Below are 15,780 nucleotides of genomic sequence, written 5' to 3' on the forward strand. Positions count from 1 at the left end.
GGCCGGCATCCTGTCCCCCACCCCCAGTAGATGCCGCTGCACCAGCATGCGCCCCACCTCCTTGGCAATGCTGGGTTCCAGCCATCCTTCCCCACTGTTCTGACTCGTGCCCCACAGTAAGCCGGGTAAGGTTACTGGCCAGAAACGGCTTCCAGTGCTAACATGTCCACACACCCACAAGGCCTGCAGAGCCCCAGGCCGGCAGCCTCATTCTGTAAAGGGTAAAGTGCTTCTGCTCTATGATGTATACAGGAGGCAGACCTCAGGGGCGGCCTAGGAAACAGGTAGCCACTTTCAGTGACACTTGCATGGCATTCCTGCTGAGGCCAGCTCCAGAGAGGCCTCACACGGCTGCGGGATGACCCCTGGCTGCCACCCTGCCTCTGATTCCTTATCTCACACACACCAGCTCTCTGGCCATTGGCACCAGCCTGGGATCACAGGCCAAAGAGCACATCTGGCAGACTTCAGGCAGAGGTCATTACTTCTCTGGTAATTAACGTTTTTCACCTGGGAAGAGCCACAGCAAAGCTGAGGTCCAAGGAACAGTATCCTTGATTTCCTGCCCAGGAAACTGAGCTAACAGCCTGGGAGGTAGGGCATACATCCTTCCCAGCAATGAGAGCTTAGGCCCCAGGCTTGCTAAAGCGCGTTCTTTTCCTCCTGGGCCTGCACCTCCACAATTCCCCAATCCTATGGCTCCAGATGTACAGAGATTATGTATGTCTAAAATTCAAAGGGATTAGATGACTTGCTTAAGGCCACACAGCAGTTGAAGCACAGGACTGGCCCAGAAGTCTAGAGATGGCGCTGTTATTTTTGTTTTGGTTTGGTTTTCTTCAGGTAGGTTCTCACTCTAAAACAGGCTGGCCTGTAATTCACAGCCATCCTCCTGCCTCAGCTTTCTGAGTGACTAAAGGTGTGTGCCACTGCAACTGGCATGACTCTGCTTTTCAGTTATCTGCTTTATTGGGTTCTGTTTAATTTGTTAAAGAAATGCTTTCCTAATTCCTTCATGTAATCTCAATGTCACAAAACCCAGCAGTGATGTTTGCAAAGAAAGATGCTTTAGAAGTCAGGCATGGTGGCGCATGCCATTAGTCCCGGCACTTGAGAGGCAGAGGTAGGAGGATCCCTGTGAGTTCGAGGCCAGCCTGGGACTACAGAGTGAGTTCCACATCAGCCTGGATTACAGAGACACCCTGCCTCAAAAATAAATAAATTAATTAATTAATTTCATTTAATTAAATAAAAAAGATGCTTTAGGAAGGGGTAGACAGAATGGAACAGCTGGGCATGTTCCAGGCAATGAAGTCGAGTGTATGTAACATCACATGTGAGCCTCTTTCTCTCTCTCTCTCTCTCTCTCTCTCTCTCTCTCACACACACACACACACACACACACACACACACACACGCGCGCGCACAGCTAACTAGAGCCATTTCTCCTTGCTTGAATTGTTTGGAGTGGGAAATGGCAATGATGATCGTCAACACCTGACAGACTGAATCGGCGCTTCCACCCTTAACAAACAAGTACCCTGAGGCCCGGAGCGGCCGAGTGATCAGCAGCACACACAGTGGTCTGGCGCAGAGAATGCGCATCCAGCCACTGCCCGCGCACTGCCACTCCTGCCTGTGTGCTGCGAGAGACAACAGGGCGGAGAGGCACAGGGACGGAGGACAGCCCTGCCGCTCAGCCACCAAGACGCCAAGGGGTAGGGGCCACGAAAGGTGGAGGGCTGAGGGCCTCCTGTTGGCTGCTAGTCGCTTCTTTCTACTGCTGCTGAGTCTTCTGTAGCCCATGCTGGCTTTGGACTCCTAAGTAGCTGAGGATGAATGAGGGTGACCCTGAACTTCTGCTTTTCCTGCTTCCACCTCCCAAGGGCTGGGTGACAGGCGTATCCCACCATGCCCAGTTTATGTGATGCCAGTGGCTGAACCCAGGGCTTCATGCATGCTAGGTGAGTGCTCTGCAAACTGACCCACCTCCCCAATCATTTCTGCCTCAGTTTTGAAATTAAAATGGGGATGATAATTGTTTCCAGAGAGGGATGTCAGATGACAGTTTCAACAGTAGTTGCCATTGACTGACACTGACAGGAGTCCTTTTGTGAACACTTGCTAGATGCCTTCTAGGATCTACCACCCCAGCGTACACTTCAGCTCCTGAATGGGCACAGCTCTTTCCCATGTTTAAGCAAACAGAAGAGGCTGATCGGGGTTCAAAGCCATTTACTCAGAGTCACAATTCTGACCTTGGAGGTGCCAGGGTTCAAATCCCAACTGGAACTCAGGGGCTAGGCACTCAAGTACACTTTAGAACCAGATCTGGTTACTGAGCTGTTCTGAGGCTGCAAGTCCCAGGCAGGCAGGCAGGCAGGACAGGGAGAGATGGGGCTCTCTGGCTCCTGCTAATGGTCAGTACAGTCAACAGAGTTGGTTTTTCCTCCACAGACATCCACGGTCTAACACCTGCAGCATCCTCTAAGTGTACACACTCAGTTGAGTCAACTATGACATTGTATCAGGTAAGTGATGCAAGTAACTAACCTGAAATCCCTTCCAAAGACTGCACCTGGGCCATGCATGTACAAAGCCTACCTACACACCTATAATTCCAACTTTCTTCAAAATGGAAAGCGCCCATTATCCTTCACAACAATACTTCTAATTTTTCCTAAATTTCTATCCTGACTTATGGCATAGAATAACCTCGTTTGACCCAAGTATGAGAACAGAATTTTCCCCCAACTATTCCCACAATATTGGTAGTTTACCATTTCAAAAGGGAGAAAATGTTTATACCCCCCAAGGAATTAAACACCTTTAATTATGCAAGCCCTCTTTTGTTTCTGTCATATAACAGAGGAAATATTTCTCAGAAGCAATAAAACCAAATTGTCCAGAAGATAAAAACTCTACAAGTGTGGTATGTGGACAGAATCTCCATCTCTTCCACTTCACTTTCATGCCATTAAGAGTATGAGAAGTGGGCTGGAGAGGTGGCTTAGCAGTTAAGGGCTTGCCTGTGAAGCCTAAGGACCCTGGTTAGAGGCTTGTTTTTCTGGGACCCATGTTAGCCAGATGCACAAGGTGGCGCATGCATCTGGAGTTCGTTTGTAGTGGCTAGAGGCCCTGGAGCACCCATTCTCTCTCTCTCTCTGCCTCTTTCTCTCTGTCTATTGCTCTCAAATAAATAAATAAAAATAAACAAAAAAATTTTAAAAAGAGTGTGAGAAGTGGGTGTGCAAAGGTGAGGCACTGCTTATGGGGAGTGCTTCTGGTCAGTGTCAGTCGGACCACCCAAGGTCCTGCAAGTGAGTTTCCGGGCAGCTAGGTTCTACGTGGAACACCTGAGAGAGAGAGCTGATGACTCTGGACCTCTGTGAGGCCAAGGGAGCTTGTTCAGACAAGCGTCCATGCCACATGGGGCTCACACAGGGAGACACACATGTGACAGAGGCAATGAGAACAGCACAGGACATGCTCCAGTGGGAGTTGCCTCAGGGAGGATGGGGGACACTCCCAGGTCATGCTTGTCCAGCACATGGGCGAGAAAAACACATCAACACCTCCTCCCTGCTCTGGGGGCCAGTACTTGCCCCATACTGTACCACTCTGGGCTGTCACAGTGCTAACTTCCAGCTGGTCAATCCAGCAAGAGCCCTCCCTCCCTCGGGCTCCTCCCCTTCTTAATTCCCCATCCCAGCAGTTCCCATATATGGGTTCCAGCTTTCACTGGGCATCCATGGAGGCAAGCCTCCATGAATCAGGAGACAGGACTAAGTCACCAAGATTAGCCAGGCAGCAACTGCTGTGTAACTAAAGTCTTTAAAACACTTCTTAAAAGCTCTGGGAAAGAAGAGAAGCCTGCATCTTATATTACTCTCGCTTTGATTTGGGCTCTCTTAGGCAACCACAAATCTGTTTGCTGTTTCCTACTGGGAGGATGCTCGGCCTCTTCCCCCATCTCACAGGGATGGGGAAAAAGCCGAAGGGAACCCTCTATGACTCACCCCCACGCTCTGGTAAAAAGGCACTAATAGAAACAGAGCCCTCGGCTGGGCTCCACTTGCTCCGGAGTCCTCATGCGTGGCCTGGAGCCACCGGGCAGCCAGTGCTGAGGCTGCGTCCACACACGCTGTGACAAGCAAGCACTCTACTGTGCCAACACTAACGTGTAGTATCTCATAATTCTTATAATTCCATCAGCTGAACACTGTTATTACTTTCATTTTATCAGTGAAAAAGAGACAGAGAGAGGGGAGGCAACTTGCCCAGGCACTCACACCTTTGGGCAGAGGGAAGCTGTAGTCCAGCTTCATCTCACTCCACACGGTTCTCTGATCACTAAGCACTGCCTCCAGCATCTGGGAGTCCTGCCTCCGGAGACCAGAGTTTACCTACCTCGTGCCCCAGGCGAAGGAACAAAGGGAAGGAGAAATGAGGGGTGCCAGACAAAGTTACACACAGCACATTCCTTCCAGAATTCTGAGTCAAATGAACAAACACTTAAGACTCCAATGGAAGACATACATTTAACAATCAAAGAAGGAAAAGGGAAAAACTGAAAATTGGGAGCCTGAGACAAATCAGGAAACATGGCACAGAGCCAAGCTGCCTGGCCCCAAAGCTCAGTGCACACCAGCAAAGAGATAAACTCTTGGTGGTGCACTCTGCCAGCGCCTGGGCCTCAACATGGGCACACATGCCAAGAAGCTGTGGCACCATTCCAGGAGAACACTAGCAGAACTCAGTCAGCGCTAAGAGACAGCAGCATGCTCGCAGCAGCCTCTCCCTGACAGTTCTGAAAGATTAACTTGGGCTCAGATCTCCCTAGGGAGGGGCCCCCATCCTGACCACAGAGGGGGAGGCCGAGGCACGAGGCGGGGGAGAGGGAGCACGATCGCCCTTGGAGATACCAGTGTCCTTACTCACCTTCTTCAAACCCATCGCGGAAGGAGCCCGAGCGGCTCATGGTTCTGCTCTTCTCGTCCAGGGACATGGAGCTGTTCCGGAAGCGGCTGTCAGTATTGTAGGGGTCGTACTGCCCATCCGCGTTGGACAAGCTGTGGGTCCGCAGCATGGTTGGGTTGGATAAACTCATCTGGGTGACAGTGGTGGGACTCGCTGGAACCAAAGGAGCGGAAAGAAACGTTGGGAACTCATGTCTCTGTTCAAGTCCCAGATTAGTACAAAGAGGAGACCGGTTATCACCAGACACAAGCGGGCCTGCCAAGTTCACTCCCCTGTCTATTTCTAAAAGGTAGTCACATCAGCCTTTGAGTCGCAGGCTTCGAGCTAAAAATATTGGAGAGAAGGCGGGCCATTTCTAAAGCGAGGCTCTGGGCCTCGGCGTTCCAACTTGGCACGTCCAGACAGGCCAGTGTCACCTTCCAGGCATGAGCTAATTACTCCCCCAGCTCATCTCAAACAATTCTTTCTGAAGCCAAAAGCCCAAAATAGTCCAACCAGGCTTTTGATCAGATGGGAAGCATTTGTGCGTGGCAAGGGGCTCTTGCTGCAGAGTTACGGCTGGGAAAGAACACTACAAACCCAGGTCTTCCTGCTCAGGTGGGGAACGCCTCATCACCTCTACAAGGAGCTTCTGTGCAAAGAAGCTCCCTTGCCTGAGCGCAAACTGGCTTTCTCATTAAAGTTCTGTCCATTCTAGCAATGCACACTATTTTCACAGGCACACATTTAACAGAAACTGGAGTTTAGCCTCCTGGGATTATAAGCATTGGTCCCGAGACTGAACTGATGGTTCACACTACTCAGGAAAAGTTGCTGTTCTAAACACTCAGATGAGAAAAGGTTCTCTCTCCCTCAGCCAGTCCCCTGAGTTCAGCTTACATCTACTTCCTTCACACAACATCCTCCAAGAACGCCAGCCCGCCCAAGTTCTCCCTGGCCTAGCTATGTAACCTGCACTCTCTGATTTCACTCAGTCAGACCTGGCTTCCTAGAATGCTCTGGATTGCTCTTTCACTCCGTCTGACAGGTCTTCACGAGTGTGTCTAACACTGACGTGCCAGCGGAGACTGTTACAAATTCTTTTCCTCTCCCACTGTGCCAGTCAAATCATTATGTCAGCAGCATGTATTTCCAAGAATTCTGTTCAATCAAAACTTCACTTTTATTTTCAGCTTAAAGCAACCAGAGAGGCCAAGCATGAGGCATACTGTAAAACTGACTTCTTCAGAAGCCAAGAGACAAAATGTGCTCCCAAGAGTGGGACAGTCTTACCTATGCCAACCAAGAAAGGAGATGACAGCAGAGAGCACCCAGAGCTCTTCCTGTCAATCTCCTGCCATCACACTGCATGGCTGAGGGCTGATCAGATAAGGAGAGGGATGCGGCTGTTTCAAAACCCCAGATCACCTCTGCCCCACACAGCTACTCACCAAGCTGGGAGAAGTTGAATCTTGTTCCAGAGGGAGAAGTGACGCTGGAGCCCGACGAGAAGGGGGAGTTGGCAGTGGTGTCCTGCAGGCCCCCCGCAGAGTGGGCCCGCAGCCACTCTTTGGCATCTTCCTGGGTGCGGAGCTGGGAGGTGGGAGTATACCTGGAGACGGAACCCAAGCCAGAGTGAGCCATGAGCAGAGCTTAGGAAAACACACGCCTTAAAGCTAATGACGAATATTAGAAAGAAAGAAGGAAGGAAGGAAGGAAAGCTTACATCTATAAAGTAGATGGTTTAGAAAAATCACGTCGCTACACCCCCTGAAACTTACTAACTTTCTCAAAACTATTTTTTCCTTTTTGCTATGTGGCTGCATTTGGACAAAATTATAATTCCTTTCAGTTTGCAGGGAATACCTAAAGGGAGAAAGGCTGGTAAATGCTCAAAAGAACCGTCACTGGGTGGAACTGTAACAAGTCGATTCATGACGGTGTCATGTCGGAGCTCCCGCCTTGACAGGCCTGAAGGAACAGCGAGCGTTGCTGGGAGAGCTTCGAGGAAGCTTTAGCGAGGCAACTTCGGGGATCTGCGCGCTGCCGCACAGGTGAATGGGCATGAATCAAAGTGCATCAGCAAGCGGCATGTGAGGGAGGCTGAAGACGCTGCTGTTCAAGGTAGTAGCTGAATTTTTGTGTTTTCTTTTTCTTTTTCTTTTTTTTTTTTTTGAGACAGAGGCTTATGTAGCTCAGTTGGGTCTTAAACTCCCTCTGCAGTCAAGCCTCCTGCCTCCACCTCGCAAGTTCTAGGGTGACAGGCATGTGCCACCATGCTCACTTTACACTGTGCTAGTGAGTGACATGGTGTTGTGCAGGCTGGACAACTGAGTTACATCCCACTCCTGGCTGATGCCATTCAGCACCTACAGGTCTCAACAAAGAAACCCAGAGCACTGGGCTGTCTATAGGTGGTCATGTGGCTTGCTCCCTTGTGCATCCCAAAATGCATTTTGTAATGATTTCCTGAACATCTACAAGGCGCAGGGTGTCTTCATAGACACCACCTTGCTGACCCTCATACAGTTACATACTCTGGGAAGGTCCTCTGCCACAGAACTTATATTCGAACCCATCCTTGTCTGATTCCAAAACCCATAAACTTCCCATGCCATCCACAGGTAGGATCTGGACTTTCTGCGGTACCCAAGTGGCCAGGGAACCTGTAGATTTCCATGTTGGGGAGTACAGTTGATTAGAGAATCAGAGGGCTTGTGCTGACTGTCAGATGTGCTGCTGTCAGGCGAGCTTGCAAGCTTGTGTGTGTGTGTGTGTGTGTGTGTGTGTGTGTGCGCGCACATGTGCGTAGGTATGCGCTTGCGTGGAGCCAGCCAGCCAGTCTGAGTGGATGGGAACACAGGTGTGCTTTTACATCCATTGATGGAAGTGCACTTTTCCAGGGCACATCAATTGCCTAGAAATACCAGTTACATGTCCCCATTCTGCTTTTATTATTTTTTTAGAAGATCAATTTTCAAAAGCCAGGACTTCATAATTTTAATAGATCTTCGGTGAAAATATATACATAATTTCAAAATGTAACTACTTGGAAGTTGGCTTCCTCTTTGAGTAGTAACAGCAAGCTATGAACATCAAACTCATATTAAGAGCAGCTGTCAGGGCCAGCGATGCTACTTAGTCGGTTAGATGCCCAGCACCACATAAAATTGGGGGTGGTGGCACATGCCTATAATCCCAGCTCTTGGGAGGTGGAGGCAGGAGAATAAGGAGTTCAAGGACACCCTGTGCTACAGAGTTTAAGGCCATCCTGTCTAACCAACACAAACAACAAAGACGTATGAGAGGAGAGTGGGGAGAGGGATGGCCAGCATTTGCTTATCCAGGGAGGTTCCTGACAAGCCATCCTCACAGACACCATGCAAACTCCCAAGGATAAAAAGACCATGGTGCCAAGCTCCCTCCCATGGAATCTGCCAGGAGCTATAGGCATGTTTGTCCTTAAGAGTCTTAAATGACTCTCCTCAGAGCTCCTACTGAAAGGAAGCATTGATACCCACCTCACATTACTGCTCAAAAAGCTCTTGGTCCTAAGAGCTGTGGGCAGTTACTCCGGACATACCCAACAGTAATGAACATTTCGTTCCACGCTCCATTGTATGCAAAGTGTTAGCAAGGGGAAGCACTTCTGCCTGGCAAGGTGATGGTCACAGTGTCAGCAATGGCAACTCACAGCGTCTGCTTCGCCAGGACCAGCAAGTGAGCAGTCCAGGCCAGGGCACTATGAACAGAAGCCTCTGCTTGACCTTTCACTGAGGCATGGCCACACCCAGCTTGTACTGAGAGCTGGGAGTTGATCAATCATTGTTAGACTATTACAGCAAGCTCAAGGTCTCTGTCTTCAGCATTTGTGTGTGTGGTTTATTTACATGCATGTGTGGCTCTGGGAATTATACCCATGACCTTGTAATGCTAAACAATGCTGTGCAATGGAGCTCCATCCCTGGCCCGGGAGAAGTTGAGAAGTACGGGCACATATCCCTTTCCTCCTGTGCTCCTGGTCGCAGCTTAACAAACCAGCCTCTGTTGGGAGACAGCGTGTGAATGTGAAGTGCTCAGGATCCACCAGGAGCAGTCACTGCTCTCTGGCCTTGCCTAGAGGGACATCAGTTGTGAGATGGTTTTCTTCCAGGAGACCTCACAAGGCACAACCCCTGCTCAAGCAAGGAAGCCACAAATGTAGAGGTGAGAACAGGGGCAGGGGGAGGGGGGCATCATCCAAATTGCTGCTGCAGTGGCCAAAGCGGGACTTCCAGCCAGCCTCCCACCACCCCAGCCATGAGAGCCACACAGCCAAGCTCCAGGGTCACAACAGATGGCATGGGTGCAATGGGGGTGGGGGATGGATACCTGAGTCCTTTCTTAGGCAAAGTGTTCCTATCAAGGTGCGAGTCACTGTAGGAAAGTTAAAACAAAATCAAGAACCTCAGAGAAGCACAGGGGAGGTGAGGGAATGGAGGGAGAGAGGGCTAGAGACCCCAGAGAAGAGACTCCATCACGAGGAGGGGCTCTTACCCAGCCATGCATGTAGCATACCCACAAGGAAAACAGAAGGGTGCCCGCTTTACCCCAAGTCACCAGGTAGCTTAAGTCGCTCCACCTCAATTGTTCCTCCTTTTCCAGATACAAGGCCGATGAGGGGGCTGCCCCCTATGCGACCCAGTGGCCCTCCTGTGCATTGTTACCCCAGCTCCCCTCAGAGAGAGGAATGCCAGCTCCCCTGCACTCCTGCCCAGTGTCTAGTGCTACTGCCAACGGCTTATATAGGGAGAAGGGACTTGCTGGAGGGTTAAGCGGCTGGCAGGCTACATATTTAGAATTCATGTGCAATGAAGTGGATTCCAGGTCCCTCTCAATGTCTCCTTGTTCCTGCCCAGCAAGGGTGTAGCTAAGAGCTGAGCCTTGGGATAGAGTCAGGGCATGTTAGAACTTGCTGGCTGATATAGTCAAGGCATTTGAATTTCCAAAGCTCAGGGTTTAAAGCTTGGTTTGTGAGCCTGACAAAAAAATAAGTTTTGCTGTTGATGGGGTAAAGAGGGTTTCCATTAATTTTCCCCCCTAAGCTTCAAACAACATCTGCTTGTTAGGTTTGGCCAAGATACCCCTCCCCCAGAAACTTAAGGTTAACATCCATCTCTAAGGCCCACCCACGGCTGGGGCAGACCAGAGCTGCTTCATTTATAGAGACACAACCAAGCCTCCACATACAGTGCACATTTCCATGATCACTGTAGGACATGGGTACACACAACAGTCTGTGGGACTAATGAGCTGATCCCCAGCAACGGGCTTGGAGGGAGAAAAGCCAGCTGCGTGGGGAGGGGTGGGGAATGGAAGAGACAGAGGTGTGGGCCAAGCTGCACAGTGGGTGGCATACCATGCCTGGTTGGGGCAGGGAAGAGAAGCAGAAACATGCCACAGGAGGCCACAGATGATGCAAGTGAGAGCTTCTGCCACCAAGGGTCAGGGTACGGGGTGGCCATCCCAAGCTGGGAGTGCAGGGACCATCCGCACTCACTGCTCCCCAGGTTTCAGTACAGCAGGCCCTCACTGGCACCCTGGCCATCACAGAGTACACCAGAGCCACAGACATGAGCAGGAGACTCGGGCCAACAGCCTCACACAGAACAACTGGCTTGACAACAGACAGGCAAAGGAACCTCGAGGCTCGATGGCCCCCAGCCTACAGTGTCATTACCTGTCCTGCTTCCTGGGCAGAGTACTCCTGCAGAACTTAGGGCTAGCAGCAGGGGAAGAGAGAGGGCTAGACGTCCAGGCAGGTAAAACAAGAGAAGGAATGTTAGATGTAAGGAAGGGGTGTTTGCTGCACAGTGATCACAACAACGCTCTCACTCCTGATGGTCATCCCAGCTGTCTTCCCCATGTGTAGAAACTAGGCACACGTCATGACTGCTATGAAATCGGGGCTGAATGACTTTCAGATCTGTGATTTCCTATTGCTGTGGCCAGCCACAACTCAGTAGGAGAGTGTTCACCGTGACACCCAGTCTCTCCAGTCGCTTGCTCTGGCCACTCTGCTTTAAGGGAAGGAGAAGGAAGCAGCTGATGGATCCAGAGCGCGGGAAGGTCTCCAAGTCTGAAAGCAACTTCAAACCACAGCACAGACCTGCCACAGGAGGCTTCCAGCAGCCTCAAATACCAAGAACGACAGGGCACAGAGCTAACAGGAAATCACAGTCAAACTGAACTCCATCTGACACTGGCTTCACCAGGAAGGAGCAGTGATTAGAAAGATGGAGATGTCACAGGCAAAGACTAAAGGGCCTCTGGATTCTTAACCTCAACTCTGCACTGCAAGAAGGCTGTCTTCCCGAGGGGCACACAGCCAGGGACAGAGAACCAACCTTTCTGACAGTGTGGTCTTCACACTGCTCGCTCGGACAAATGGCGTCAGGGAGTCATCCTTAGAGCTGGCAAGTGGGCCAGGGGAGGAGGTGTGGCTCAGGCCCCCTCCACTGCCGAGGGAGATGTCTATGGACTCGCAGCTGGTATGCAGGCTGCTGACAGACTGGAAGCCAAGGCCATCCTTGCTCACTGCTGAGGAGCTGCTGGCAGTAGTGCCCCAGGTAAGGCTGTTGGAAGGGGCTGAGTGGGCTGAGCCGGGGCTGGAGGCCAGAGGAGAGTGGTTGAGGTCCACGTTCTTACTGTAGAGAGGGCTGCTGCTCCCACTGCTCAGGACGCCACTGCCTGAGGGGGACTCTAAGTTTCCTTGTTGGGCCATGGTGGCATGAGGGTTGGAGATGACCACCGAGCACTTCATGGATTCAGCTGTGGCGATGGGCACTTGCTTGGTAGGCTTCCCACCAAAGAGTCTGCGAAGAGACAAAGGGTTTTGTGGGATGAACGCCCAGGGCCGAGGGGCATGGGGCCACTGCAGAAGGCTGGGCATGGAAGGCGGTTCACCTCCGCAGAAAGGAGGCAGTCTCCCCAGCAGAAATGGCGAAAGATCTCTCTAGGGAAAGGCACATTGTAATGTCAGCCTGGATGCTGGTGCCTCCCAGATGCCCGCTTATAGCTCTAGGCTGTAGCCGAGATGTGGCTGTAAGCCTAGACAATGATTGGAACAGTTTTCTATAGGACTAGCCAAACTTGCCCAAGATCTTGCTCTCCTTTCTTTCTATAAATTACCTGACTAGAAGCTGTGACAGCTCAGGAAACATCCAAAGAGAAAAAGAGTTCAGTCATTTCCATCTGTGGTACCAGCCACAAGGCAGGCTGCTCATGATGACAGCTCGGCTCGAGGATCCTGGTTTCTTTGACCTCTCAGACTAACACAAGTGATCAAGACAACCTGACAACCCTGATGCTGCACAGAGCCTGAGAGACACGTCTGCTGTGGCACAAAGAGGAATCCTCACTGGATGCATGCAAGGAGGACCTTTCAGAGCCAGAGAGCCTGGATGACCCAGGGGTGTACACAGAAACAGACTGGGTCCGTAAGACATTAGACCAGACACACTGAGCATGGGCCGTGTCTTGGAAACAGATACACAGCAATGTCATGTCATGCCATGAATTCCCCCTGCTCGTGACCTGAAATATACCATCAGGACCAGGAATGGTACAGACACCCTGCTTTCATTGGGCAGAGAGCTCTCTGGTAGAGTGGTCCTCAAGTCAGAGGGGAAGACTACGTTCCAGCAAGGACTTTTTCCCACTCTCCATAAGTAGTGGCGGGGTATGTACCTGTGAAAGGTGACGGAATCACTATATATGATGGACGGCACACTGCCTCTCAGCTGGATGCCCAAAGTGGTTCGTTTTCTATCCTCTCCAGGCAGCTCTGCCCATCTCCGTTTGCATAAAGACAAGCAAGCGAATATGTAACCCTCTCTACAGTGTCTGGTGACAGAGGAGGAACCTGCCCTGGGATGAGCAGGAAATGCATGCCATCTCCTGCTCTGGAACCTTGGCTGTAGCCTGCTCACACCCTTCCACTGACAGGACTGTCACTCCTAAAGGGCAGCCTACTCCATGTCAAGCTCTTTCTTGAGAAAGCCAGAGTTGGATCCACTTTTGTCTGACTGCAGCTCACTGTGCCCAAGTCCGAGGTGTTGTCAGCAGGAGCATGAAAGGACTCGAAGGGAGGCGTCTGTCACACCCCATGAAGGGTTCTCCTTCACTTTATGAGAGCCCAGTCTCGCCACTGAGAACAATGCCACAGTGATTCAGGACAAGTGATTTCCTGGGGAACAGCTGAAATGTGTTCGAGGCAGAGCGAGGCACGCTCATGCATGTGCCCGTGTTTCCTTATACTGACTGGCCTAAGGGTCCAGTCGAAAAATGCCTTGAAGTTGCAAAAGGAAACATGCAGCAAGGCAGAAGGAATGCTACATGCCATGCTTGGTGCAAGAAGCAAAGAAGTCTCATTTGCAAGGCACTTCGACGTCCACAAACAGCAGCCATAGATGATCTCCCCTGCAAAACAACCGCCTGCACACCACTAAGAATGAGTCTAGCAGCACACACTGGACCGCTCCTCTCCACCGTCCACGTGCCATGCTTCTGCCAGAGTCTTTCCAAACACACCTGTTCATCCCCAGATATGTGCACGTATATCTGATGTTAAACTCCCTCCTCTACATCTATCCTGGGGAATGTGCGCTTTCTCAGGACAGCCCCGTCCCAGGAGGGCGTGTGAGCCCTAACCTCCCCAGGGTCATTCAAGGATGGCCAGCACATGCTTTAAAAACACTGTTCAAAGCCAGTGAACAATAGTTCCACATCGGGGTAAGAAATCATTCCTTCTTAAGGTACTAGAAATTCTCCTTTTTAGATATAGTTCTGCTTTGAGAGATTATTTAATAGCTAATATTGTAAATAATTATTCATGTGTTATAAAAAAGAAGGAACATGGAGACACTGAGAAGAAGACATGACTCAGGTCACACTGCCAGTCACAAGCCATTTATTTGTATCTAAGAGCCTCAAGACCTCATTTTGGCTGTAGGTAACTTTCTCTGAGTGCTTCCTCTAGCCAGATGTGATGGCTAAGATAAGCTTTTATAAGAACACCAAGAAAAGTATTGTCACCCCCAATTCAGATGAGAAAACTCAGGTAGAATTAAGAGAGGTGATCCGATGGCTAGTTAAAAGTTGGGTTCCAATCCAAAATGGATGATTCTAGAAGTTTGTGTTTTTCATATCAACACGGGAAAACAGCACACCCACTACAGACCAGCTGACAGGAGCGGACCCAAGGACACAGTGTGAGGAAAACAGCCAGTGCGCGGGGGGGGGTGGGGGGGGGGTGGGGGGGGGGATGTCTATCTCCAAAATGGGCTCTGTAGCCCTAGGCACTGTGCCACAGACCAACGGTGTAAGCCCCACATATTAGCTGCTTACCTGCGGAGCGTGGGTGAGGCCACGTCTGGGTATTTGGCCCCTGGCTGGAGCGTGGCCTGGGCTGGGCTGGATGTAGGCTGGGAGGCTGGGTTCACTTTCACTGAGCTACAGGAGGCAACACTCTCATTGTCGGACGAGACGCCTTTTTCCTTATCTGTCTGGTTGAGCAGCCCTGGCAGCGGGCTGCCGGGGGCCGTCTTGGAGGGCTCCCTCAGCTTGGGCATTGGCAGCCCTGCTGACTTACTGCTCACGTTGGAATCGATGCTGCTGGTGCTGGATCTGTTCCCGGCCCCACTCCGGCTGTGGGACTTACTGGGCCTTGGCAGACTCCGGTACTGCAGGTTCGTCCGCGAGCTCAGAGACAGATACCCGTCATCCTGGTTTGGAACTCCATCCATGCTGGTCTTCCGACCTGTAGACCGACCAACGAGCGCAGAGGACTTGGGGATTTTGCCCAGTGTAGCAGACCTGCTGGTCACGGTGGCCCCGCTGGCTGTGATTATGGCCAGCCCAGTGGCAGAGCCGCTCTGTTTCTTGAACCCAAAGCTGTTGGTGTTGGCAGCGGGTGTCCTAGAGCTGGTGGGCATGGTCTTTTTGGACTCATCACCACTGCTGCGGCCAGCATCTGAAGGGGAGCGTGTCACCTGGGAGGCTTTGGGTGAAAGCCGACCCTTCTCAGACACCTTAGCATCATCAGTTTTTCCTAGGAGAGAAATCAGTGCATCAGAGAACAAACCAAGGCCCCAGCCTCACATGTGTGTTTAGGATGCAACCCACTTCCGAAGACCCTGAGCTCCCTGCAGAAAGCAGCGTCCTGGGAGACCAGAGAGACCTTCCTCAATCTCTACCACTTCACTTAGGCCTTCTTCCACAAAGCAATCCGCACTGAGCAGGATGAAGCCAGGCAACCAGTGATAGGCAAGAAAGACTTGGCCTTTTATTGACTCCATCTTCCCAGGTTTCCACACACCTCCCAAAGCAGGGACAATATGTAACACATCAATAAGAGAGCCGGTACGGTGGGGCTATCGGAGTACTAACCTCGTGGTACACAGTAAAACTAACTCATATGTTCCCACACTGAGTCCATGGTTCAGCACATGCATTGACAAAGTGGAAGAGTAGTAAACCTTTCCAAGAGCTGGCTATGGGCGGGAGAGATGGCTCAGTCTGTAAAGTGCTTGCCAGGTAAGCATGAAGACCCAAGTTCAAATCCCTGGCATCCAATAAAAGCCAGGCAGGCAGCATGTGCTGGGAAGCAGAACAAGAGGATCCCTGTGGCTTGGTATCGCTTGCCTAGCTGAAGCAATGAGCTCACAGTTCACTGGGAGACCTTGTCTCAAAAACTAAGGTAGAGCGCAATGAAAACAGACACCTGAAACACTGACCTCCGGCCTCCACATGCACGTATGCCTGCCCACAGGGCACCTACAC

General features: G+C 51.1%; 1 protein-coding gene across 6 annotated transcripts in view; it reads right to left on the bottom strand.

Annotated features, from left to right (window-relative positions):
- Nav2 (neuron navigator 2) overlaps positions 1-15,780 on the bottom strand; it is a 728,975-nt gene that overhangs the window by 50,363 nt on the left and 662,832 nt on the right. For 3 of the 6 annotated variants that reach the window (XM_045145595.1, XM_045145592.1, XM_045145591.1), the window contains exons 14-19: positions 14,347-15,049; positions 11,346-11,813; positions 10,679-10,744; positions 9,331-9,375; positions 6,411-6,571; positions 4,942-5,133 (exon numbers count right to left, since the gene is read on the bottom strand). In XM_045145595.1, coding sequence (XP_045001530.1) covers positions 4,942-5,133; positions 6,411-6,571; positions 9,331-9,375; positions 10,679-10,744; positions 11,346-11,813; positions 14,347-15,049 — 1,635 coding nt within the window. The remainder of the gene's footprint in view (positions 1-4,941; positions 5,134-6,410; positions 6,572-9,330; positions 9,376-10,678; positions 10,745-11,345; positions 11,814-14,346; positions 15,050-15,780) is intronic. The other 3 variants (XM_045145593.1, XM_045145594.1, XM_045145596.1) reach the window with 3 other exon arrangements.

The sequence above is a fragment of the Jaculus jaculus genome, chromosome 3 (genome assembly GCF_020740685.1).
Source record: "Jaculus jaculus isolate mJacJac1 chromosome 3, mJacJac1.mat.Y.cur, whole genome shotgun sequence".
In the NCBI taxonomy this organism is placed as follows: Eukaryota; Metazoa; Chordata; class Mammalia; order Rodentia; family Dipodidae; genus Jaculus; species Jaculus jaculus.